The 24,495-nt window shown below is 37.9% G+C and overlaps 1 protein-coding gene and 1 pseudogene across 2 annotated transcripts; both read left to right on the top strand.

The window, feature by feature from the left end:
* Nucleotides 1-605: 605 nt before the first annotated feature.
* Nucleotides 606-16,284, top strand: LOC147387240 (uncharacterized; annotated as a pseudogene). The gene is made up of 5 exons (XR_015171450.1): nt 606-920; nt 7,538-8,590; nt 8,687-10,014; nt 15,224-15,369; nt 15,890-16,284. The product of XR_015171450.1 is annotated as an uncharacterized LOC147387240 (transcript).
* Nucleotides 16,285-19,580: 3,296 nt separating this feature from the next.
* On the top strand, nt 19,581-23,575 carry LOC147387239 (putative receptor-like protein kinase At3g47110). The gene is given in 3 exon segments (XM_086421969.1): nt 19,581-20,725; nt 20,727-22,347; nt 22,893-23,575. Coding segments are annotated over 3 exon segments (3,126 nt in total). The 5' UTR covers nt 19,581-19,615; the 3' UTR covers nt 23,288-23,575.
* Nucleotides 23,576-24,495: the final 920 nt, after the last annotated feature.

Raw genomic sequence — 24,495 nt, 5'->3', positions numbered from 1 at the left:
ATCAAGTTTGTTACTCAGCTTAGGGTGGGAATACAAATCATAAGATTCAAATCAATGCCAATTACTTTATTATTTCACATACCGCGTGAATGAATCTTCCAAGTATAGATTTGGGCATTCAAAAATATGATCTAATGCCGCAACGTTATAAAGGATAATTCTAAGAATTTTAAAAATAAATTAAAAAAAAAGTTTAATTTTTACCATTAAATTTTAGTTTTAAATTGAGAACTTGATAGCCATTCATATCTACACACTTCCACACGTCAGGAAAGTGAGATATGGCATAAAATCTTGAGGTCACTTAAGCATTATCATTAATTGATGGGCCACCTCTTGTCGGTGACGTGAGTGATAGAAATCTAAGTCAACAAAACTGATTTTGTTGGAGACTGGCTCAACACCTGTGGCAGGAGAATCGTATATTGTTTTCTTCGATATACAAGGAAAATAAGTCTATAATTCTTTGTCCACGTTCACATCAACGTAGTGTAAAACCAAGACAGTTACACATTTTCCTAACAATAATAGGAGAAAAACTAATACCACGCATACATAAATAGGGGGAGATGGGAAATTAGCTCAGTCACAAATATTTTAAAAACAAATCTCTATCTCTCCCTACTTGAAATATTTAATGGAGATTCCGGCTTTGAACTTAAGATTCCTTTGGTTATTTCTTGTACCCAATATTCTCTTGTGCTCGAGGATTGTGGATTCAATCCTTGGCGGGAATGAGACCGATCAACTTTCATTGCTGGCCTTCAAAGATGAGATTAGTAGTCATGACCGACTAGGGGCATTTAGTTCTTGGAATGATTCTCTCCATTTTTGTGAGTGGGGTGGGGTTACATGTGGTCGTCGACATCGACGTGTCACCACCTTGGACCTTACCTCCCAAAAGTTAGTGGGATCTATATGTTGGAAAAATCTGCATTTCTATGCAGATTTTTGTGATCAAGTAGGGATATTTGAGCTACGATTCAAGTGGGTCCCATTACTTTTTTGTAGTTGGACCACTTGGAAACTTATTCATCTCATTGAAGAGAATAGTTTCATGTTTTAAGTTGTCAAAAATTCATTATGGGTGAATGACAAATCAGCTCCAAAGAACCCCTATTAGCCATGGTTTGTTGTATGTGGTTTATAAGATTATTGAGTTTATAAGAGAAACTCTTTAGTCCCACATCGGATAGGAATAAGAAAATTGTCTAGTTCTTATATAGAACTTCTTATATCACTTAAGTGTATATGAGAGAGAGACTTGGATAAGCCCACGCACGCGCACAAGGGGCCCATGGGCTCAAGAAGGATTTAATCCATTGGTCCAAAATATCCTTAATGCGTATGCGGGCACACGATGCGCGCGCAGGGGGGGGGTGCAAATCCCGTCAATTTGGCTTCACGTGGGTGCGCGCGACGGGCCCTTGGGCTTGGGCTGGGCTCAAAATCCATTTTCTTATGAAGGGGCACACACACCCCACACCATGGGTGCCTGTTCGGCCAGTAAGGACACCTCCTTTGATTCTTTGGGTATCTCTTAAGAGACACACATGCACCTGTCCTTTTCTAAGAGACATTTGCACATTCCTTTTCCTAAGAGACACCTTGTCTCTTAAATTTCTATAAATAGGTCATCTCGACCTCAGTTTTATACACTCAAAAATTTTCTCTTCTTTGCTGTTTAAACGTGCAAGCATTCTGTTTTCCTTCTGCATTCTTTGAGAGTATAAACAGTAGCGTTCGGTTCGCTAGACGTGTAGATTGTAGTGCTGCCTCTACACGTGTGATCGTTGTATCCTGGGAGACAATTGTTCATTGATCCGTGTGCACCAAGTTGCGGGAACAAAATTGTCTTAAGGACATTGTGTTCAACACAAGCCTCGGTCAAACTTTCTTTTTGTTCATTCTCGGGTATCTACCGCTTCAACTATTCAACAATCTTAAGACAATTTTGTGTGTTGGATTTTTTTTCTGTTCTTACAGATTAGAAAAATGAATCACCAAGAGAAACCCGAGAAATTTAATGGCTCGGATTTTAAGCGTTGGCAACAGAAAATGTTGTTTTATTTAACAACATTAAACTTAGCCAAATTCCTTCAAGAAGATGCACCTGTTCTGAAGGAAAACGAATCAGATAGCACAACGGTTGCTGCTATCGAAGCATGGAAACACTCTGATTTTCTATGCAGGAACTATATCCTCAATGGATTGGATAATACACTGTATAACGTATATAGTCCAATCGTCACTGCAAAAGAACTGTGGGAATCCTTAGACAAGAAATATAAGACAGAAGATGCCGGACAAAAGAAATTTGTAGTCGGCAGATTCTTGGATTATAAAATGGTGGATTCTAAAACTGTTATCAATCAAGTTCAAGAACTTCAAATTATCCTGCATGAAATTCATGCAGAAGGTATGTCGATTAGTGAATCATTTCAAGTGGCATCGGTAATTGAAAAATTACCGCCATCTTGGAGAGACTTCAAAAATTATTTGAAGCACAAACGTAAGGAGATGAAGCTCGAGGACTTGATTGTGCGGTTAAGAATTGAGGAAGAAAACAGAATAAGTGAGAAAGGGACGAAGTATAACTACTACGAGTCCAAGGCCAATGTAATAGAAGTTAAACGGCCTAAGTCGATCTCTCACAACAAAAAGAGGAAAATCTCTACTCTGAGTCCTAAAGGTAAGGACTTTAAGAAATTCAAGGGAACCTGTTTTGTTTGCAACAAACCAGGACATCGAGCCAAGGACTGTCGCAAACGCAAGGACCAGGATTCATCGAAGAATAAATTGGTTCAAGCCCAGTTGTCCGAAGTAGAGAATCTTGTTGCTGTTGTTTCTGATATCAACCTCTCAGCAGTTGTCTCTGAAGTAAATTTAGTCGGAAATACTAAAGAATGGTGGGTAGACACAGGGGCTACTCGACACATATGTTCTGACAAAAATTTATTTTCAGAATATAGTAAAACAGGAAAGGATGAACAACTCTTTATGGGTAACTCTTCAACTTCAAGAATTGAAGGGCAAGGAAAAGTAGTGCTGAAATTTACTTCGGGAAAGAGTCTTACATTAAATGACGTGTTGCACGTACCAGACATCCGAAAAAATTTAGTATCCGGATCTTTACTAAGTAAGAAGGGTTTCAGATTAGTATTTGAATCTGATAAGTTTGTACTTACTAAAAATGGGATGTACGTGGGCAAGGGGTATTTGACCGATGGTCTGTTTAAACTAAATGTAATGACAATTGTACCCAAAAATTCAATTATGAATAAAGAGAATTCTTCTGTTTATATGCTTGAGTCTTTCAATATGTGGCATGATAGACTAGGTCATGTGAATTTTAATACCTTGCGAAGGTTAATGAATTTAGATTTATTGCCTAAATTTCATATTGATCAAAATCATAAATGTGAAACATGTGTGGAGGCCAAATTAACCAAAACACCCTTTCATTCTGTGGAAAGGAATTCAAAACCTCTAGAATTAATTCATAGTGATATCTGTGATTTAAAATTTGTGCAAACAAGAGGTGGAAAAAAGTATTTCATTACTTTTATCGATGATTGCACAAGATATTTTATGTTTATTTACTAAGGAGTAAAGACGAAGCCTTAGAAATGTTTAAATATTACAAGGATGAAGTTGAAAATCAACTCAATCAAAAGATAAAGGTAATAAGAAGTGATAGAGGAGGTGAATATGAAGCACCCATCGGTGAGTTCTGTTTAGAACATGGTATTATTCACCAAACTACCGCTCCTTATTCACCACAATCTAATGGTGTTGCTGAACGCAAAAATCGAACCTTAAAAGAAATGATGAATGCTATGTTAATAAGTTCTGGTTTACCCCAGAATTTGTGGGGGGAAGCAATACTTTCAGCAAATCATATTCTTAACAAAATACCTCACAAGAAATCAGACCAAACTCCATATGAGTTATGGAAAGGTCGAAAACCATCATATAAATATTTAAAAGTGTGGGGGTGTTTAGCTAAGGTAATGGTTCCTAGTCCGAAAAAGGTTAAAATAGGACCAAAAACCATTGATTGTATATTCATTGGTTATGCACATAATAGTAGTGCATATCGATTCCTTGTGCACAAATCTGACATTCTTGACGTTCATGAAAATACGATTATTGAGTCAAGGAATGCTTCATTTTTTGAGAATATTTTTCCTTGCAAAAATATACAAAGAATAAGTTCTCATAAAAGAACTTATGATACTGCGATTACTAGCTCACAAGGAAATATAGACCAAAAGTCTATAGAAAAAAAGATGAACCTAGACGCAGTAAGAGACGTAAAGTGACTAAGTCTTTTGGTCCTGATTTTCTAACTTTTTTGTTAGAAAATGAACCTCAAACCTTTAAGGAAGCTATGTCTACACCTGAAGCACCTTATTGGACAGAGGCTGTAAATAACGAAATTGATTCAATTATGCAGAATCATACTTGGGAATTAGTGGATCTTCCACCAGGCAGCAAACCTATAGGTTGTAAATGGATCTTCAAAAAGAAGATGAAACCCGATGGTTCCATAGACAAGTATAAGGCAAGACTTGTTGCCAAAGGGTTCAAACAAAAAGAAGGTTTGGATTATTTTGACACCTATTCACCAGTTACAAGAATAACTTCCATTCGCATGTTGATAGCTATTGCTGCATTGCATAATCTAGAAATGCATCAAATGGATGTTAAAACAGCATTTTTAAATGGTGAATTAAATGAAGAAATTTATATGGAACAACCAGAAGGTTTTACTGTCAAAGGACAGGAAAGAAAAGTGTGCAGACTTGTTAAATCTCTTTATGGATTAAAACAAGCACCTAAACAATGGCATGAAAAATTTGACAGTGTAATGATGTCAAATGGTTTCAAAATAAATGAATGTGACAAATGTGTATACGTTAAAAGCATTGAAGATGCTTATGTCATTGTTTGCTTATATGTTGATGATATGTTAATTTTAGGAACTAACAAAAATATCATCAAGTCAACAAAGAAAATGTTGACTAATAAGTTTGAAATGAAAGACTTAGGTGTTGCTGATGTTATACTAGGGATAAAAATTAGTAGAACATCAGAAGGACTTGTATTATCTCAATCACATTATATTGAGAAAATACTTAAGAAATTTAATCAATTTGATTGTAGTCCAGTTAAAACACCAATAGAAGTTAATTTTCATTTGAAGAAAAATACTGGTGAGAGTATCTCTCAATTAGAATATTCTCGTATAATTGGCAGTTTAATGTATCTCATGAACTGCACAAGGCCAGATATTGCTTACTCAGTTGCAAACTGAGTAGATATACAAGTAATCCAGGATTAGATCACTGGAAGGCATTAGTCAGAGTTTTAAGATACTTAAAATATACTCTAGACTATGGGTTGCACTATACAAGATATCCGGCGGTACTTGAAGGATATTGTGATGCGAATTGGATATCATATTCTGAAGAATCAAAATCCACAAGTGGATATATTTTTACACTTGGAGGTGCAGCCGTTTCTTGGAAATCTTCTAAGCAGACGTGTATAGCCCGATCTACCATGGAATCGGAATTTATAGCGTTAGATAAAGCAGGAGAAGAAGCTGAGTGGCTTCGACATTTTTTAGAAGATATTCCTTTATGGCCAAAACCCGTGCCCGCCATCTGTGTACATTGTGATAATCAAGCAGCGATAGCTAGGGCACAAAATAATATTTATAATGGTAAATCTCGACATATTCGTCGTAGACACAATACTGTTAAGCAGTTACTCTCAAATGGAGTTATTTCAATTGATTATATAAAATCTAAGGAAAATCTCGCGGATCCGCTTACCAAAGGTTTAACAAGAGAGCAAATATACTGCACATCGAGAGGAATGGGATTAAAGCCTACACAAAAGAATCATCACAATGGAAACCCAACCTAGTTGACTGGAGATCCCAAGATCTTGGTTCAATGGGACAACTAGTTGTGTGTGATTCGCCAGAAGCACTGAAGAGGAAAAACCTCTTATCCACTCCTATGATGTAACGGTGCTGCCTGTAACAGTTTTTTAGGGTAAGCTTTGCTTTTAATGATTCCTATAACTTGATTTTCAAGTGGGGTACAACAGGGTACTCTTAATAGGAATCACCTATGTGAGTGTGAAGTTGGGCCGCTTCCATGAGAATTTATAAAGGCTAAAATTCTCTATAGCACTCATGAATCCAGGAATGTTCAGGGCCAAAATGAACACAACCGTGAGAACCGACTATGTCAGGAAAGGAACTATGTGAATTCTATTGTCTAGATTTACACTTAAGCTTGAACAGTTCAAAACATGGTGTTCACTGTTTAGCTAGTAAATCCTATAGTTTTTTACTAGGGAAGGTTCAAAGCCACAAGCTACCTACCCCGATGTAGTTTATTTCCTATTTATACTCTCTTTATTTTATTTTATCGATTTTATTTGTCGCCATTTTTCATTCATGTGGGGGATTGTTGGAAAAATCTGCATTTCTATGCAGATTTTTGTGATCAAGTAGGGATATTTGAGCTACGATTCAAGTGGGTCCCATTACTTTTTTGTAGTTGGACCACTTGGAAACTTATTCATCTCATTGAAGAGAATAGTTTCATGTTTTAAGTTGTCAAAAATTCATTATGGGTGAATGACAAATCAGCTCCAAAGAACCCCTATTAGCCATGGTTTGTTGTATGTGGTTTATAAGATTATTGAGTTTATAAGAGAAACTCTTTAGTCCCACATCGGATAGGAATAAGAAAATTGTCTAGTTCTTATATAGAACTTCTTATATCACTTAAGTGTATGAGAGAGAGACTTGGATAAGCCCACGCACGCGCACAAGGGGCCCATGGGCTCAAGAAGGATTTAATCCATTGGTCCAAAATATCCTTAATGCGTATGCGGGCACACGATGCGCGCGCAGGGGGGGGGTGCAAATCCCGTCAATTTGGCTTCACGTGGGTGCGCGCGACGGGCCCTTTTGCTAAATTCCGTATTGGGCTTGGGCTGGGCTCAAAATCCATTTTCTTATGAAGGGGCACACACACCCCACACCATGGGTGCCTGTTCGGCCAGTAAGGACACCTCCTTTGATTCTTTGGGTATCTCTTAAGAGACACACATGCACCTGTCCTTTTCTAAGAGACATTTGCACATTCCTTTTCCTAAGAGACACCTTGTCTCTTAAATTTCTATAAATAGGTCATCTCGACCTCAGTTTTATTCACTCAAAAATTCAAATTTTCTCTTCTTTGCTGTTTAAACGTGCAAGCATTCTGTTTTCCTTCTGCATTCTTTGAGAGTATAAACAGTAGCGTTCGGTTCGCTAGACGTGTAGATTGTAGTGCTGCCTCTACACGTGTGATCGTTGTATCCTGGGAGACAATTGTTCATTGATCCGTGTGCACCAAGTTGCGGGAACAAAATTGTCTTAAGGACATTGTGTTCAACACAAGCCTCGGTCAAACTTTCTTTTTGTTCATTCTCGGGTATCTACCACTTCAAATATTCAACACTATATCTCCCTCCATAGGGAACCTTTCATTTCTTAGAGGGATTTTCCTCCAAGACAACAATTTGTACGGTGAGATCCCTCAAGAAATTGGTCTTTTGTCGAGGCTACAAGAGTTGGTTCTTTCTAATAATTTCTTGGGAGGGGAAATTCCTTTTAATCTATCAAGCTGTCCCAATCTTAAGAACCTTAATCTTTCTTACAACGAACTTGAAGGAAAAATTCCAATGGCGCTAGGCTCCTTGTCCAAGCTCACGGTGCTGTCAATTAGAGAAAACAATCTATTGGGGAGAATCCTATCCTCTTTGGGAAATCTTTCTTCTCTTAACATTCTTGCTTTACCAGGAAATGCTTTGGAAGGAAGTATCCCTGATGCCTTGGGTCAATTGACAAACTTAACTCTTCTTTCGCTTAGTGAAAATATGCTATTAGGTTTGATTCCTCCCTCTCTTTATAACTTTTCATCACTCACTGTTTTTTCCGTGACGCAAAACCGTTTATACGGAAGTCTTCCTCAAGATATCGGCTTCACTCTTTCTAAACTTCAATTCCTTATATGGGAGACAATCAACTTGGTGGAACCATTCCAGTTTCATTATCCAATGTTTCAAACCTTGAAATCCATGAAATCTCTCATAACAACTTGGTTGGGGCAATCCCTGTCAATCTAGGTGACTTAAAGGTTCTCTCAAAGCTAAACGTGGGTACAAATAATCTAGGCACTGGGAAGGCTTATGACCTCAACTTTCTCATCTCTCTTACTAACTACACCAATTAGGAATCTTGGGCCTTAACTGCAATAATTTCGGGGGAGAGTTACCTAGCACTATAACCAATCTCTCAACAAAACTCACAATACTAAATTTAGGACGAAATCAGATATCTGGTAGAATCCCCACTAAAATTGAAAACCTCGTGAACTTGACTAAACTTGGCATGGAGGAGAACCTATTTACTGGTACGATTATATCTATTTTGGGTCTTATTTTTTATTGGTCCAAAGTCTATAACGAGTTTAGAGGGATTTTCTTTATAATTGGGATGGGATTTGTTGTATTTCACGTGAGTAGCATCTTATTTGTAAGGTTTTGCTAGGCTGGTCACCTCGACTGGCCTAGTGTTTTTTTTAATGAAATGCTATTTATCAACAAAAAAAAGAAGAACCTATTTATTGTTAGTATACCCATTGGTATTAGAAATCTTAAAAATCTAGCAGGCCTTTCTTTAAAAGGAAACATGTTGTCAGGACAAATCCCAGTTTCCTTGGGCAATCTCACTCGATTGAGTGAGATTTACTTAGATAATAACAACTTACGGGGAAGTATTCCTTCAAGTCTTGGTGAGTGTAAATATTTGATTTGCATGAATCTTTCTCTAAATAACTTGAATGGAACCATACCAGAGGAAGTTATTGGTCTTTCTTCCCTATCATTGTTCCTTGATTTATCTTTCAACTCTCTTACTGGTCCTCTCCCTTTGGAAGTGGGTCGATTGAAAAATCTTGCGGTGTTGAACATATCTGAGAACAAATTGTCTGGCGAAATCCCCTACGCACTTGGTGATTGTGTGATGTTAGAAGTACTTTCTCTGGAAGGTAACTTCTTCCAAGGAAACATCCCTCCATCTTCGAAAGATCTACAAAGTGTTCAACACTTAGATCTTTCGCGCAACAACTTGTCAGGTGGTATTCCAAAATATTTTGAAAAGTTTCCCTTCTTGCAATATTTAAATCTTTCTTCCAATCAACTTGAGGGTGATGTACCAAGAGAAGGGAACTTCAAAAATATGAGTAAATTTTCCATTGATGGAAATGCCAAGCTTTGCGGTGGTGTTCCTGAATTGGAGTTGCCTGCTTGCCCAAATCAAGAGTCTAAGAAAAAAGGCCGATCTCTCTCTTTCAAAGTTAGAGTTACCATAATTGTTGTGGTTCTATCTTTGATTCTTATACCATCTTTACTTACTCTTTATTTGGTGGGATGGAAGTTGAGAAAAAATGCACCTTCCACAATGATTGTGGGCAATGAGTTTTCAAGAGTTTCTTATGACGAACTTTTTAAAGCAACGAGTGGGTTAGCTCCAACCAATTTGATTGGTATTGGAAGTTTTGGTTCGGTGTACAAGGGAATTCTTCGTCAAGATGAAAAACATGTTGCTGTAAAGGTACTCAACCTTCAACAAAAAGGGGCTTCCAAGAGTTTCATTGCCGAATGTGAAGCTTTAGGAAGAATTCGACATCGAAATCTTCTCAAAATCATAACTTCCTGCTCAAGTGTAGACTTTCAAGGTAATGATTTCAAAGCTCTAGTTTACGAGTTCATGCCAAACGGGAGTCTAGAGAACTGGTTGCATCCAAGTGTAAATGTTCAACAACGACTGAGAAATTTGAACCTTGGACAAAGATTGGACATCACAATTGGTGTTGCCTCTGCATTGGATTATTTGCACCACCATTGCTCAACACCTATTGTTCATTGTGATCTGAAGCCCAGTATATTAGGAAGTTGTGGTACTGGGCACACAATTACAACTAAAGTAGAAAAAGAAAAATGAAAATGAAAATGATGAACACAAAAATTTAACGTGGAAAACCTCCAAAAATTGGAGTAAAAATCACGGGCAAACTGCAGAATGATTTTACTATTGCAAAAGAAATACAACTCTTTCTCTATATAAATAAGGAGAGCACAATGGACAATACCTTCTCTCTTATCATATGAAAAAACACACTCTCTCTCTCTACAAAGGAAAGATTAAGAAGATTAGGAGAAACCTAACAATTTTTCTCTCTAAACTTTCTTTCCCTTTCTCTTAGTTAGGATGGGATTCTAACACAAGACTGGGATGATTTTTGAATGAGAGGAGGCATGTATTTATAGAGGGAGATATGTGGTTATCTAGTCGTCAAGTTTGACTTATCCAATCGTCAAATTTGACTTTATCCAGTCGTCATATTTGACTTTATCCAATCGTCAATTTTGACTTTATCTAGTCGTCAAATTTGACTTTATCTAGTCGCCATATTTGACTTTATCCACTCGTCAATTTTGACTTTTCTTAACCGTCTTTAGATAACAAAAGTGACTTTATTATCTGACAATCTCCTACTTAAAGTCACTCTTGCAATTCTTCTATCTTTTTTACTTGCCATTTCTATGCTACTTACGTTTCTACTAGGCCAATAGAGGATCGACACCAACTAAACTTATCATTATTAATTGACTTTGTTAGCATATCAGCTAGGTTGTCTTTAGTATGGATTTTATATATATCCACACTTCCTTCTTCCACCTTCTCACGAACGAAGTGATATTGAACTCGTATGTGCTTTGTCTTTGAATGAAATGTTGGATTCTTTGCTAGATGCAAAGTGCTCTGACTATCACAAAATAGAGTAATCTTCTCTTGTTTGTATCCGAGCTCCTCCAGTAGCATTTGCAACCATATTGCCTCTTTGCTAACTTGTGTAACTGTAACGTATTCTGCCTCTATTGTAGAAGTAGCCACAATAGACTGCAGTTTCGAAACCCAGCTTACAGCTCCTCCAGTAAGAGTAAACACATAACCTGAGGTGGACTTACTCTTATCAAGATCACCTGCATAATCTGAATCAACATAGCCTTTGACAATAAAGTCTGATCCTCCATAACATAATGCAGCATTTGAGGTACCCTTGACATATTTCAGGATCCTCTTTACAGCATTCCAATGCTCTCTACCAGGATTCGTCATGTATCGACTAACCGCTCCCATTGCTTGTGCAATGTTTGGTCTTGTGCAAACCATAGCGAACATTAAACTTCCCACTGCTGATGCGTACGGTACTCGAGACATTTCCATCATCTCTGCTTCGTTGCTAGGACTCATCTTTGAGGATAACTTGAAATTAATAGGAAAAGGTGTAGAAACTGGCTTACAATCTTGCATATTGAAGCGTCACAAGATTTTCTTCAGATAGTTTTTCTGAGAAAGCCATACCTTCCTATTATTTCTATCTCGGTAAATTTGCATCCCTAGAATCTTTTTTGCTGGTCCCAAGTCCTTCATTTCAAACTCCCTAGCCAACTGTGCCTTCAACTCTTTAAGACGATCTTTGTTGGGGCCTGCTACTAACATGTCATCAACATACAACAGTAGAATAATAAACTTATTATCACCAAATCTCTTGTAATAAGCACAAGGATCTGAACTAAGTCTGTTGTATCCAAGGCTCATAATGAAGGAATCAAATCTCCTATACCAACATCTCGGCGCCTGTTTGAGACCATACAGAGATTTGTTCAACCTGCAAACCAAGTTCTCTTTCCTTTTTTTTCAAAACCTCCTGGTTGAGTTCTTCATGAAGAAATGCAGTTTTCACATCCAACAGCTCTAAGTACAAGTCAAATGTAGTACACATTGCCAGGACTACTCGAACTGTTGTAAGTCGAACAACAGGAGAGAATATTTCGTTGAAGTCAATGCCTTCTTTCTAAGCGAATCCTTTCACCACCAATCCAGTACGATACCGCTCTACTTGGTCATTGCCATCTCGTTTGAGCTTGTAAACCCATTTGTTCCCGATGGCCTTCCTTCCTTGTGGTAGTGGAACAAGATCCCATGTCTTATTTTTATGGAGAGCTTCAATTTCTTCTTGCATTGCTACCATCCACAGAGAAGCTTCTTGACTTTTTATAACCTCATGGAAAGTTGATGGCTCTCCATCCTCTGTTAGTAGACAGTATGCAACGTTTCCCTCCATAATGTACTCTGACTGCCAAGCTGGTTCTTTTCTCTCCCGAGTTGACCGTCAAATTTGTGGAGTTGCAAACTCAGCTTGCTCTTGTTTTTTGTGTTCTGGTGCTGCTTTAGAAGAATCTGGAACTTCTTGTTCTTGTCTTTCTTCAACTTGAACTGTAGTAGTCTTTGATTTCTCTTTTGAAGTGTTATCATTTTCTTTTCCTTGTACTTTATCTTCTGTAAATATCACATCTCTGCTGATTATCACCTTGTGGGCAGTGGGATCCCACAGGCGGTACCCCTTGACTCCATCAGCATACCCTAAGAAAATGCATATTCTGGATTTTGGATCCAGCTTTGATGTTTCTTGGGCATTGTACATAACGTACACAGGACTTCCGAATGTATGTAAGCGAGAATAATCAGTTGGTTTACCAGTCCACATCTCTATTGGCGTCTTCAGATCAATTGCGGTTGATGGTGACCAATTGATCACATAACAGGCGGTCTTGACTGCTTCTGCCCAAAATGACTTGGCCATCCCTACAGTTCTCAACATCGCTCTTGTCCGTTCTAACAAGGTTATGTTCATCCGCTCTGCTACTCCATTTTGCTGTGGAGTGTATGCCACTATGAACTGCCTCTTGATACCTTCTTGATGACAGAAGTTATCAAATTCATCACTGGTATATTCTCCTCCATTGTCCGTCCTCAAATACTTGATCTTTTTCTCAGATTCAAGCTCCACTCGCGCTTTGAACATTTTGAAAACTAGAAATACGTCTGCCTTCTTCTTGGTTGGATACACGCAACATCTCCTGGAGTAATCATCAATAAAAGATACATAGTATCTTGCCCCTCTTAGGGATAGAATTGGTGCTTGCCAAACATCGGAATGGATCAGTTCTAAGATAGCTTTGCTTCTAGCATTAGAACTGTTGAACTTTAATCTGTGCTGCTTACTAGTAACACAATGCTCACAAAAGGGTAATGAAACCTTTTTGAGCCCTGGAAGAAGTCTTTGTTCAGCAAGAATCTTCAAGCATCGTTCCGACATGTGGCCAAGTTTACGATGCCACATCATCGTTAGTTCTTCTACCGAACTTGTCGATGTTGAAGACGCTTCTCTTTCTTGATGTGTTTCTCTTTTAAGCATGTACAAATTCGCAGCTATCTTTTCCACTTTCATCACCACAAGCGCGCCTTTAACTATTTTCATAATCCCATCTTGAACATGGGTTTTGCACCCACTATTATCTAATTGTCCTAAAGACAATAGATTTTTCTTCAGGCCCTTCACGTGCCGTACCTCCTGGATGGTGCAAACTATACCATCATACATCTTCAATTTGATGGTACCAATACCAACAATCTCCAAGGCATGATCATCTCCCATGAACACAGATCCTCCTGAGATAGGTTCATATTGGTGGAACCATTCTCTCCGGGAAGTCATATGCCATGTTGCTCCTGAGTCCATAAGCCAGACATCAGCGAATTTTCTTTTGCCTTCAACAACTGTTGTTGCCTCGCTGTATAAGATTTCGCCATCATCCGAGGTGCTTGCTACACAACCCTGAGCTTTTGACGACTCAGTACCTTTTTCTTTGGCTTCTTCGATCTTCTTGAGATACCAACACTCCTTTTTGTAGTGCCTTTTCTTGCCACAGTGATGACACTTGACATTTTTCTTACTTTTGGATTTTAATCAACTTTGATTTTGACTCCCACTGGAGCCACGTTCCGTTGATCTCCCTCTCGTCATCGTTAAAGCTTCAGGCTGCTGTGAGCTTCCTAGTCTATCTTCTTTGTTCTTGCGCCGACTTTCTTTTTCAAGAATCGCAGCTGCAATATCATCGAAAACTATAACTTCTATGTTGTTCGTTAAATTGATGATGAGTTGATCATACGAATCAGGTAGACTTTGAAGTAGAATTTCAGCACGTTCACCCGTCTCTATGTTGTGCCCCATTGTTGTGAGCTATGAACATAAAGTGTTGAGGGTGTTGATGTGGTCGGTCACCGTAGTTGACCCCATCATCCAAAGGGTGTAAAGCCTTCTTTTCAAGAAGATTTTGTTGTGTAATGATTTGGCCTCGTACAATTTTGTCAGTATATCCCATATTTCTTTTGCTGTCTTTTTCTCCGCCACACTTGACAGTACTCCATCGGCTAGTGTTAAGTGCAGATTAGCAATAGCATTGCTATCCATCTCGTTCCACTTGCTGTCGTCAGTGATTTCCTCGGGCCTATCTCCAATTGCCGCCAAGTAGTTATCTTTTCTCAAAACTGCTTTTATTCTCATTTTCCACAATGAGAAATTATTCCCATTGAACTTTTCTATTTCATACTTTGTCGTCATTATTGAAAATGCCTCTTTTCCACTAACTGGATCTGACTATAGCACGAAAAATCAGCTATAAACCTGGCGCACTGATACTACTGTTAGGAAGTTGTGGTACTGGGCATACAATTACAACTGAAGTAGAAAAAGAAAAATGAAAATGAAAATGATGAATACGAAAATTTAACGTGGAAAACCTCCAAAAATTGGAGTAAAAACCACGGGCAAACTGTAGAAGGATTTTACTATTGCAAAAGAAATACAACTCTTTCTTTATATAAATAAGGAGAGCACAATTAACAATAACCTCTCTCTTATCATATGAGAAAATACACACTCTCTCTAACAAAGGAAAGACTATGAAGATTAGGAGAAACCTAACAATTTTTCTCTCTAAACTTTCTTTCCCTTTCTCTTAGTTAGGATGGGATTCTAACACAAGACTGTGATGATTTCTGAATGAGAGGAGGCATGTATTTATAGAGGGAGATAGGTGGTTATCTAGTCGTCAAATTTGACTTTATCCAGTCGTCAATTTTGACTTTATCTAGTCGCCATATTTGACTTTATCCAGTCGTCAATTTTGACTTTTCTTAACCGTCTTCAGATAACAAAAGTGACTTTATTATCTGACACAGTAATGTTCTTCTTGATGAAGATTTAACTGCTCATGTGGGTAACTTTGGGTTGGCAAAGTTCCTCTCTTGAACTTCTAGGAGCTTCGGTAAGGATCAAACTAGCTCAATTACACTCAAGGGATCAATTGGATATGTCGCTCCAGGTATGAATTTCGTTTATTTTGCCCATTAGCCATGCAACTAGATTTATTTTGCAGGATTTGTATGTAATTTTAAGATAATAAAATAGCATGAATGAATATGAAAGGTACATAATTTAATTTTGGTAAAAGACAACTTATTTTTTGTAATGCATTCATGGGAACAAGAACAGGAATACTCCTGTTTGGGTTGATTTTAGTCCTCCACATTTTGGTCACTATTATAGATACCTTGTCTTTTCAAACTGATGGCATTCCCCCTTGACCCAGGTCTTCATCATGTCTGAGATTATCACAATGACCTGAATGCCCCCCACGAAATTACCTCTACCAACGATTAGAAAATCGTGAACCTGAATTCCTATTAGAATAATGCTGAAGTGACCTATTGTGTGTGTGTGTGTGTGTGTGTGTGTTCTTTTGCACTGTTGGACGTAATAATTTCGAAGTAGTAACAAAGTATCAAATGACATTTTTATTCCCTAACACAACACTTAATTACAATTTTACCAATAAATTGCAGAATACGGAATGGGTAGTCAAGTGTCAACAAAAGGGGACGTGTATAGTTATGGTATCCTTCTATTGGAGACATTCACAGCAAAGAGGCCAACTGAAGACATGTTTAAGGATGGTTTAAGCTACGCAACTTCTCTTTAATGGCCTTGTCTGAGAAAGTAATGGAAATTGTGGATTCGAGTATGCTGTTAGAAGAACAAAGAGATGAGCAATGAACGAAGAAACCCTGGATAGAAAGAAGAGCAAAAATACAAGAGTGCTTGGCCTCTATTTTCAAAATTGGAGTTGCATGTTGTGCAGAATTACCAAATGAACGAATGAATATCAGCGATGTTCTCGTGGAATTAAATGTAATTAATGATGTATTTCTTGGCGTTGGGATCCATGGAGGGAGATGAAACAGGTGCTTATCAGCTTTGGAAGGTTCATCACATCTTAGGAACTATTTTTATATTAAGGAAAATAGCGATATAAATAATCAGTGGTGTGGCTAAAAATGTAGCAATTTAAAAAGAGTTCTATATTGTATAATACTTTAGACGCAATGATGGTAAATTTACTCTTAAATGGACTTACGCCATCAAATTTATCTTGATTGGTAAATAACGACCTTCATTCATTAGATTTTTGTTGTAGCCCAAGCGTGATGAAATGCAGGAGAAAATCATTGTCTTCTTCCTTATGATAAAAAAAAAACTTGCAACCCTAATTCTAGAAGGTAAATAAAAGAAATAAGTCCTTGGAGTACTCGTAGTTATAATCTGAAGGATGATATGAATGTGGTAAAAAATCTTTTAGAATGATGACTTGATTTTTATTTTTTTTTTATCTAAGTTTTTCCATGAAATCTCTTGAGGGTTGTGTTGTTAGATTGCCAATGTGAATGTTGTGATTCATGTGGGCCCAACGACCCTTACCTCAGCAATGTTCAACCCATCTTGCCTGTCAAACACCACAGATTAGCAGTCTAGCATCATTGAAGACGTCAACTATTGAACTTCCAAGCATTTTGAGTCAAGTAATTTCTACAAGTCACGGAGCAATCTAAATTGTACTCCATTGTCCTTGACTTGTTTGAATAAGGTTTGCGAACAAATTTTTGCTCACAGAGCTCACAGAAATCTGGGATCCACCAATCATATGTACCCACGTGTGTTGAATGGTATTCCTAATGTACAAAAGTATTCTTCTTAGTTACAAAACTACCCTTGTATGCTTGACATGGCAAGAACTAAGGAGTCTCAGTAATGTGATAAAAAATTCTATGAGCAAAAATGACTAGAGGGAATGATTTTTTTCTCAGACTCTTAGTGTGACACATCAAGCATGGCAAGGATAGTTTTGTAACTAACAAGGGTAGTTTTGTAAATTAGGGATGCAATTCAATACACTTGGGCTAATGTGATGGGTGGATCCCAAATTTCTTTAACCTCTTTGAGCAAAATTCTGGAAACAAAAAAATTTTAATTGAGAGAGGAAGGCAAGGAGTGATTTTTTCCTCACAACCAACATCTGCTTGATATGTGATGCAAATGACATCAGCAATGGAGAGAGATTCTCTCTCTTACCCGTGTGTCCTCTGCCTATAGATTTATTTTTTAAGATTTCAAATGTTAGAAAGGTTCGTAGGGCCCAAATTGATTATCACATGTACAATCCAACAACACATAGTCTTATTGATTTCATGAAAATATTCATATTAAAAAACATATATATATATTAAAAAACAATTCTTTTTCGAGCTTCATCCAAGGTGTTGAAAATGGATAGCTATCAAGCACTCGAATTTTAAAATAAAATTCAACGGTGAAAAATACCTAATTTTTGAAAGTCACAAGGTGATCGGATAAGAAAAGCTTCTCTTTTTTCACTATGGGCAGGAGAGAAACTTTCTCTTTCATTGCTGATGTCATTTGCTCCATAATCCATCCTACTTTTTATAACGTTCCAAATCTCTGTTAGTCCCTCAATCTTAACCCTAAATTATGCATCACGCTTAGGATTCATGCACTAACTCTATTCTTAGACTTTTTACTTTTGTAGACCAGGGAGTTTCCCCACTTTTTGTGAGACTAATCTCCTTGGGGTCACAACCACCTTCCAACTCCCTGTCTGTGGAGGGCCATGTGGATACTGGAAGTCACGACCTGACTAATCAATGAAAAAACTGTAATTAGTAGAAAACCACAGCTTGTGGAGAGAGACTGGAATTAGTGGAGATTTCATCAATTGACAAATCAACTTTCCCCCCCAGCTGTGATGATGGCCCATCAATTAATTACAATAGTGGTTTTCTACTGAATATTCCACACAGCCAGAAGTATATCACACCTTGACTTTGCAAAAAGACAAAATCTAGACATGGAAAGATGAAATCTCCATTAATTCTAGTCTATCTTCCATGTATAGATATCATCTTCTTGCGAAGTCAAGTTGTGACGATGGGTCTGGCCGTGTGGAATACTTAGTAAAAAGAATAATATTGAAGTGACCTCAAGTGTCTAGTAGTCCTAGACGCTTTTCATCGAGATAGAAACCAAAAAGCATTTAGGGTTCCTAACCCTTTCACGTGAGGATGTGTGATCTTGAGGAAAAAACTTTGAAGTGGGCTGCTTCAAAATTTTGAAGAAATCCCGTCCATTGGATTACATATGATATTTTCAAGGAGGTGTTTCAAATTTTGGTGAAAATGTAGGGACATGAAATAAATTCAAAATGCCACATGTCTAAACAACTTATTTTTCATGTAAAGATGTCCATCAAAAGAACATTCGGTATAAAATGATGTTTTTTCGCAAATTTATGTAAAAGAATTTTTGGGATTAAATTTTTTTTTTTATTAAAAAGCTTTTGGATCCAAACTCGGTACACACGGAAGCCCACAATCTTTTAGGCTGTGAGCAGGTAACTCAGGCTTGGGCTTGAGACTTTTAAATCAGCCAAGCCTACGACGCAACCTGGTACTGTTCAGGCTCAACTTTGCTCAACACAAACCTTGCCAGGTTCGAGCCCAAGTCCAATGTACGCATATATCCGCATGATCACATGATTAAATTTAAGAAACCAAAAAACTAAATGTTACAAGCAATTAGGTGATACACAAAATTTGAATGATACCAAACCACATTATGTAAAGAGTCGTGCTGGAACCGGGAATCTTTCACGTCACATCATGTCACGTTATTCGTATCTTGATGAAAAACATCTATGATTCCCCCAAACAGAAGCGTGATATGAGGTTCCAACCTAGGTCATATGAGGTTCCAACCTAGGTCACTTCAGCATTATTCCTATCTAATAGGTGATTTAGACCTAGCCCTCCTGGTTCAGTGAATATTTGAGATACCTCACCCCTCTCTTTTCAAATTGAGAACATATCCTCTTTTCAAATTTTTTTCTCTCAAAAGAATGATTGTTTGGGGAAGAGGGAAGAAGATTCCCTGGGGGAAGAGACGATTGGTCATTTTTTTACTTCATAGTGGGGGATTAGTAGTCAATTTTTTTTTATTTTTATTTTTATTGTTAATTTCTTGGATTTTGTAACTGATGCTGATGTGGCAGTCAATGTTCAGGCGCAAGAGAGAAATGGTGCTCCACGTAAGTGAGTCGACTGAGCGAGTTGTTTTATCTATCACTCTAAATAAATAGGGGAGGGGGTCAAGACGTTTAGCTGTCAAGAAATTTGATCTCTCTAATTTTCTTTTCTCAAACCTCATTAAGAATAAGGAAAATGGAGGTACCACCACCACCACCACCATATTTTAGCTTAAGATTACATTGTTTAGTTCTCTTACCCAACCTTCTTTTATGCATGTTGATGGTGGATTCACTTAGTAGCACCACCACTAGAATGCTGCTGGGGAACGAGTCCGATCGACTTTCACTCCTGGCCTTCAAAAATGAGATTATTAGTCAGGACCCACAGAGTAAATTGAGTTCCTGGAACGATTCTCTTCATTTTTGTCTGTGGGGAGGGGTTACATGTGGTCGTCGACATCAACGTGTCACAACCTTGAACCTAACCTCCCAAAAGTTAACGGGATCCATATCTCCCTTCATAGGGAACCTTTCATTTCTTAGAGTGATTCATCTCCCAGGCAACTACTTATATGGAGAGATCCCTCAAGAAATCGGTCGTTTGTCTAGGCTACAAGAGTTGTTACTTTCTAACAATTCCTTGGGAGGGGAAATTCCAATCAATCTATCGAGCTGTTCCAATCTCAGGCACATCTATCTTTCTCGAAACAACCTTGAAGGAAAAATTCCAGTGGCACTAAGTTCCTTGTCCAAGCTCATGGTGCTGTCAATCTCAACAAACAATCTAACGGGGAGGATCCCATCCTCCTTGGGAAATCTTTCCTCTCTTAACCATCTTTCTCTACCAAGGAATGCTTTGGAAGGAAGTATCCCTGATGCCTTGGGCCAACTGACAAACTTAACTATTCTTTCACTTGGCCCAAATAAGCTGTCTGGTATGATTCCTCCCTCTCTTTACAATCGCTCAACACTAACTGTTTTTTCTTGTACAGAAAACCAACTCTATGGAAGTCTCCCTCAAGATATGGGTCTCACTCTTCCTAATCTTCAAATCCTTTTTATGGGAGCTAACCAATTTGGTGGAACCATTCCAGTTTCATTATCCAATATTTCAAACCTTCAAAAATTTGATCTCTCTCAAAACAACTTAGTTGGGGCAGTCCCTGTCAATTTAGGTACTTTACAATCTCTCTCATTGCTAAGTATAGGTTCTAATCATCTTGGGAGTGGAAAAACTGATGAACTAGACTTTCTCGTATCTCTTACTAACTGCACCAATTTAGGATTCTTGAACCTAGCTAGAAAACAATAATTTCGCGGGAGAGTTACCAAACTCCATAGCTAATCTCTCAACGATGCTCACATTTCTTATCCTACAAGGAAATCAAATATCAGGAAGTATCCTCCCTGAAATTGAAAACCTTGTGAATTTGATTCAACTGGGTATGGGGTACAACCAATTTACTGGTACTATCCCCATTGCTATCGGAAAGCTTCCAAAGCTAGCATTCCTTTCTTTAGCTGAAAACATGTTGTCTGGACCAATCCCAGCTTCCTTGGCCAACCTCACTCAATTGAGTGAGATTTATTTACAGAATAACGACTTACAAGGAAGTATTCCTTCAAGTCTTGGTGTGTGTAGGCATTTGAGTACCATGGATCTTTCTCTAAATAACTTGAATGGAAGCATACCGGAGGAAGTTATTGGTCTTTCTTCCCTATCTATTTACCTTGATTTATCTCATAACTCTCTTACTGGTGCTCTCCCTTTGGCAGTTGGTCAATTGAGAAATCTTGGGGAGTTGGACATCTCTGAGAACAACTTGTCAGGTGAAATCCCCAATACACTAGGTGATTGTGTGATGTTAGAAGTACTTTCTATAGAAGGTAACTTCTTCCAAGGAAACATCCCTGCATCCTTGAAAGATTTGAAAGGTGCTCGACACCTTGATTTTTCGCGCAACAACTTGTCAGGAGGTATTCCAAATTATTTTGAAATGCTTCCCTTCTTGCTACATTTAAATCTTTCTTCTAACCATCTTGAGGGTGATGTACCAAGAGAAGGGATCTTCAAAAATGTGAGTGCGTTTTCTGTTGATGGAAATGCCAAGCTTTGTGGTGGTGTTCCGGAATTGGAGTTGCCTGCTTGCCCAAATCAAGAGTCTAAGAAAGAAGGCCGATCTCTCTATTTCAAAGTTAGGGTCACTATAATTGTTGTGGTTCTATCTTTGATTCTTGTTCCGTCTTTTCTTACTCTTTACTTAGTGAGAAGGAAGTCGAGGAAAAATGCACCTTCCACAATGATTGTGGGCAATGAGTTTTTAAGAGTTTCTTATGTCGAGCTTTTTAAAGCTACAGGTGGATTGGCTCCAACCAATTTGATTGGTGTTGGAAGTTTTGGCTCGGTGTACGAGGGAATTCTTCGTCCAGAAGAAAAACATGTTGCTGTGAAGGTACTCAACCTTCAACAAGAAGGGGCTTCCAAGAGTTTCATTGCTGAATGTGAAGTTTTAGGTAGAATTCGACATCGAAATCTTCTCAAAATCATAACTTCCTGCTCAAGTGTAGACTTTCAAGGTAATGATTTCAAAGCTCTAGTTTACGAGTTCATGCCAAACGGGAGTCTAGAGAACTGGTTGCATCCAAGTGTAAATGTTCAACAACGACCAAGAAATTTGAACCTTGGACAAAGATTGGACATAGCAATTGGTGTTGCCTCTGCATTGGATTATTTGCATCACCATTGCTCAACACCTATTGTTCATTGTGATCTGAAGCCCAGTAATGTTCTTCTTGATGAAAATTTAACTGCTCATGTGGGTGACTTTGGGTTGGCAAAGTTCCTCTCTTGGACTTCTAGGAGCTTCAGTAAGGATCAAACTAGCTCAATTACACTCAAGGGATCGATTGGATATGTCGCTCCAGGTATGAAGTTCGTTTATTTTGCCCATTAGCTATGAAACTAGATTTATTTTTCAGGATTTGTATGTAATTTTAAGATAATAAAACAGCATGAATGAATATGAAAGGTACATAATTTAATTTTGGTAAAAGACACCTTATTTTTTGTAATGCATTCATGGGAACAAGAACAGGTATACTCCTGTTTGGGTTCATATTAGTCCTCAACATTTTGGTCACTATTATAGATACCTTGTCTTTTCAAACTGATGACATTCCCCCTTGACCTAGGTCTTCATCATGTCTGAGATTATCACAATGACCTGAATGCCCCCAACGAAATTACCTCTTCCAACTGGGTTTGCTCTGGATTAGAAAATCGGGAACCCGAATTCCTATTAGAATAATGCTGAAGTGACCTCTTGTGTGTGTGTGTGTGTGTGTGTGTGTGCGTGTGTGTGATCTTTTGCACTGTTGGACGCAATAATTTCGAAGTAGTAACAAAGTATCAAATGACATTTTTATTCCCTAAAACAACACCTAATTACAATTTTACCGATAAATTGCAGAATACGGAATGGGTAGTCAAGTGTCAACAAAAGGGGACGTGTACAGTTATGGTATCCTTCTATTGGAGACATTCACAGCAAAGAGGCCAACTGAAGACATGTTTAAGGATGGTTTAAGCCTACGCAACTTCTCTTTAATGGCCTTGCCTGAGAAAGTAATGGAAATTGTGGATTCGAGTATGCTGTTAGAAGAACAAAGAGATGAAGCAATGAACGAAGAAACCTGGATAGAAAGAAGAGCAAAAATACAAGAGTGCTTGGCCTCTATTTTCAAAATTGGAGTTGCATGTTGTGCAGAATTACCAAATGAACGAATGAATATCAGTGACGTTCTCGTGGAATTAAATGTAATTAATGAAGTATTTCTTGGCGTTGGGATCCATGGAGGGAGATGAAACAGGTGCTTGTCAGCCTTGGAACGTTCATCACACCTTAGGAACTATTTTTTTATTAAGGAAAATAGCAATACAAATAATCAATGGTGGCTATAAATGTAGCAATTTAAAAAGAGTTATATATTGTATATTACTTCAGACGCAATGATGGTAAATAACGAGCTTTATTCATTAGATTTTTGTTGTAGTCGAAGCGTGATGAAATGAAGGAGAAAATCATTGTCTTCTTCCTTATGTTAAAAAAAAATCTTGATTCAGAAGGCAACCCTAATTCTAAAAGGTAAATAAAAGAAATAATTATCTAGAGTTGTTGTATTTATAATCTGAAGGATATTATTGGTGGAGATTTGATCAATTGAATAATCAAGTTTCTCTGCACGCTGTGATGAAGGCAAATCATGAGTTAATTACAATTGTGGTTTTTTACTAAATATTCAACACGGCCAAACCTATCATCACAGCTTGACTTTGCAAAGAGATAAAATCTAGACTTCGAAAAGATGAAATCCCATCATGAGTTAATTACAATTGTGATTTTTTATCAAATATTCCACACGGCTGGACCCACCATCACGGCTGGACTTTGCAAAAAAGTAAAATCAAGACTTGGAAGAGAGACTTGGAAAAGATGCCGTTTGGAATACTTACTAGAAAACCACAATTGTAAGAGTCCGGATCCTAAGCACTCAGAGTGGAGGATTGAAACCGTCCTCCCACACCTCAACACATGCCGCGTTAAGTCACAATCCAAGGGATTGAGACATGAAATATCTCCTTTTTAAAATTTCCTTGGATTGTGACTTACGTCGCATGTATTGAGGTGTGCGAGGAGGATTTCAATCCTCCACCCCTAGGTGCATACGATCTGGACTCATAAACTAATACGATTGAGGCCCATGGTTTTATAATTTGTTTTGGCATCTCGTCTCATCCAAGAATAAGCCCGAGTTGTCTCAGATGAGTTTTCTAATACGTTTGAGTCATCTCGTTCAACAATGAGAAAAATGAATCGTGATTTTAAATCTTGTCCAGTACGTTTGACTTATCTATCAAACGAGATTTAAAACCATGTTGAGGCTTGATCATATATAAATGACTAATAAATGGGGGATTAGCTCATTTACAGACATTTCACTAACAAAACTTAACCCCCCCTCCTTCCCCCGTGGGTGGTTTGCTTGAAATAATTAATGGAGATTCCAACTTTG

The sequence above is a fragment of the Akebia trifoliata genome, chromosome 13, assembly GCF_017979445.1.
Source record: "Akebia trifoliata isolate Shusen 1 chromosome 13, ASM1797944v1, whole genome shotgun sequence".
Lineage (NCBI taxonomy): Eukaryota > Viridiplantae > Streptophyta > Magnoliopsida > Ranunculales > Lardizabalaceae > Akebia > Akebia trifoliata.
This window is presented reverse-complemented; position numbering and strand designations above follow the sequence as displayed.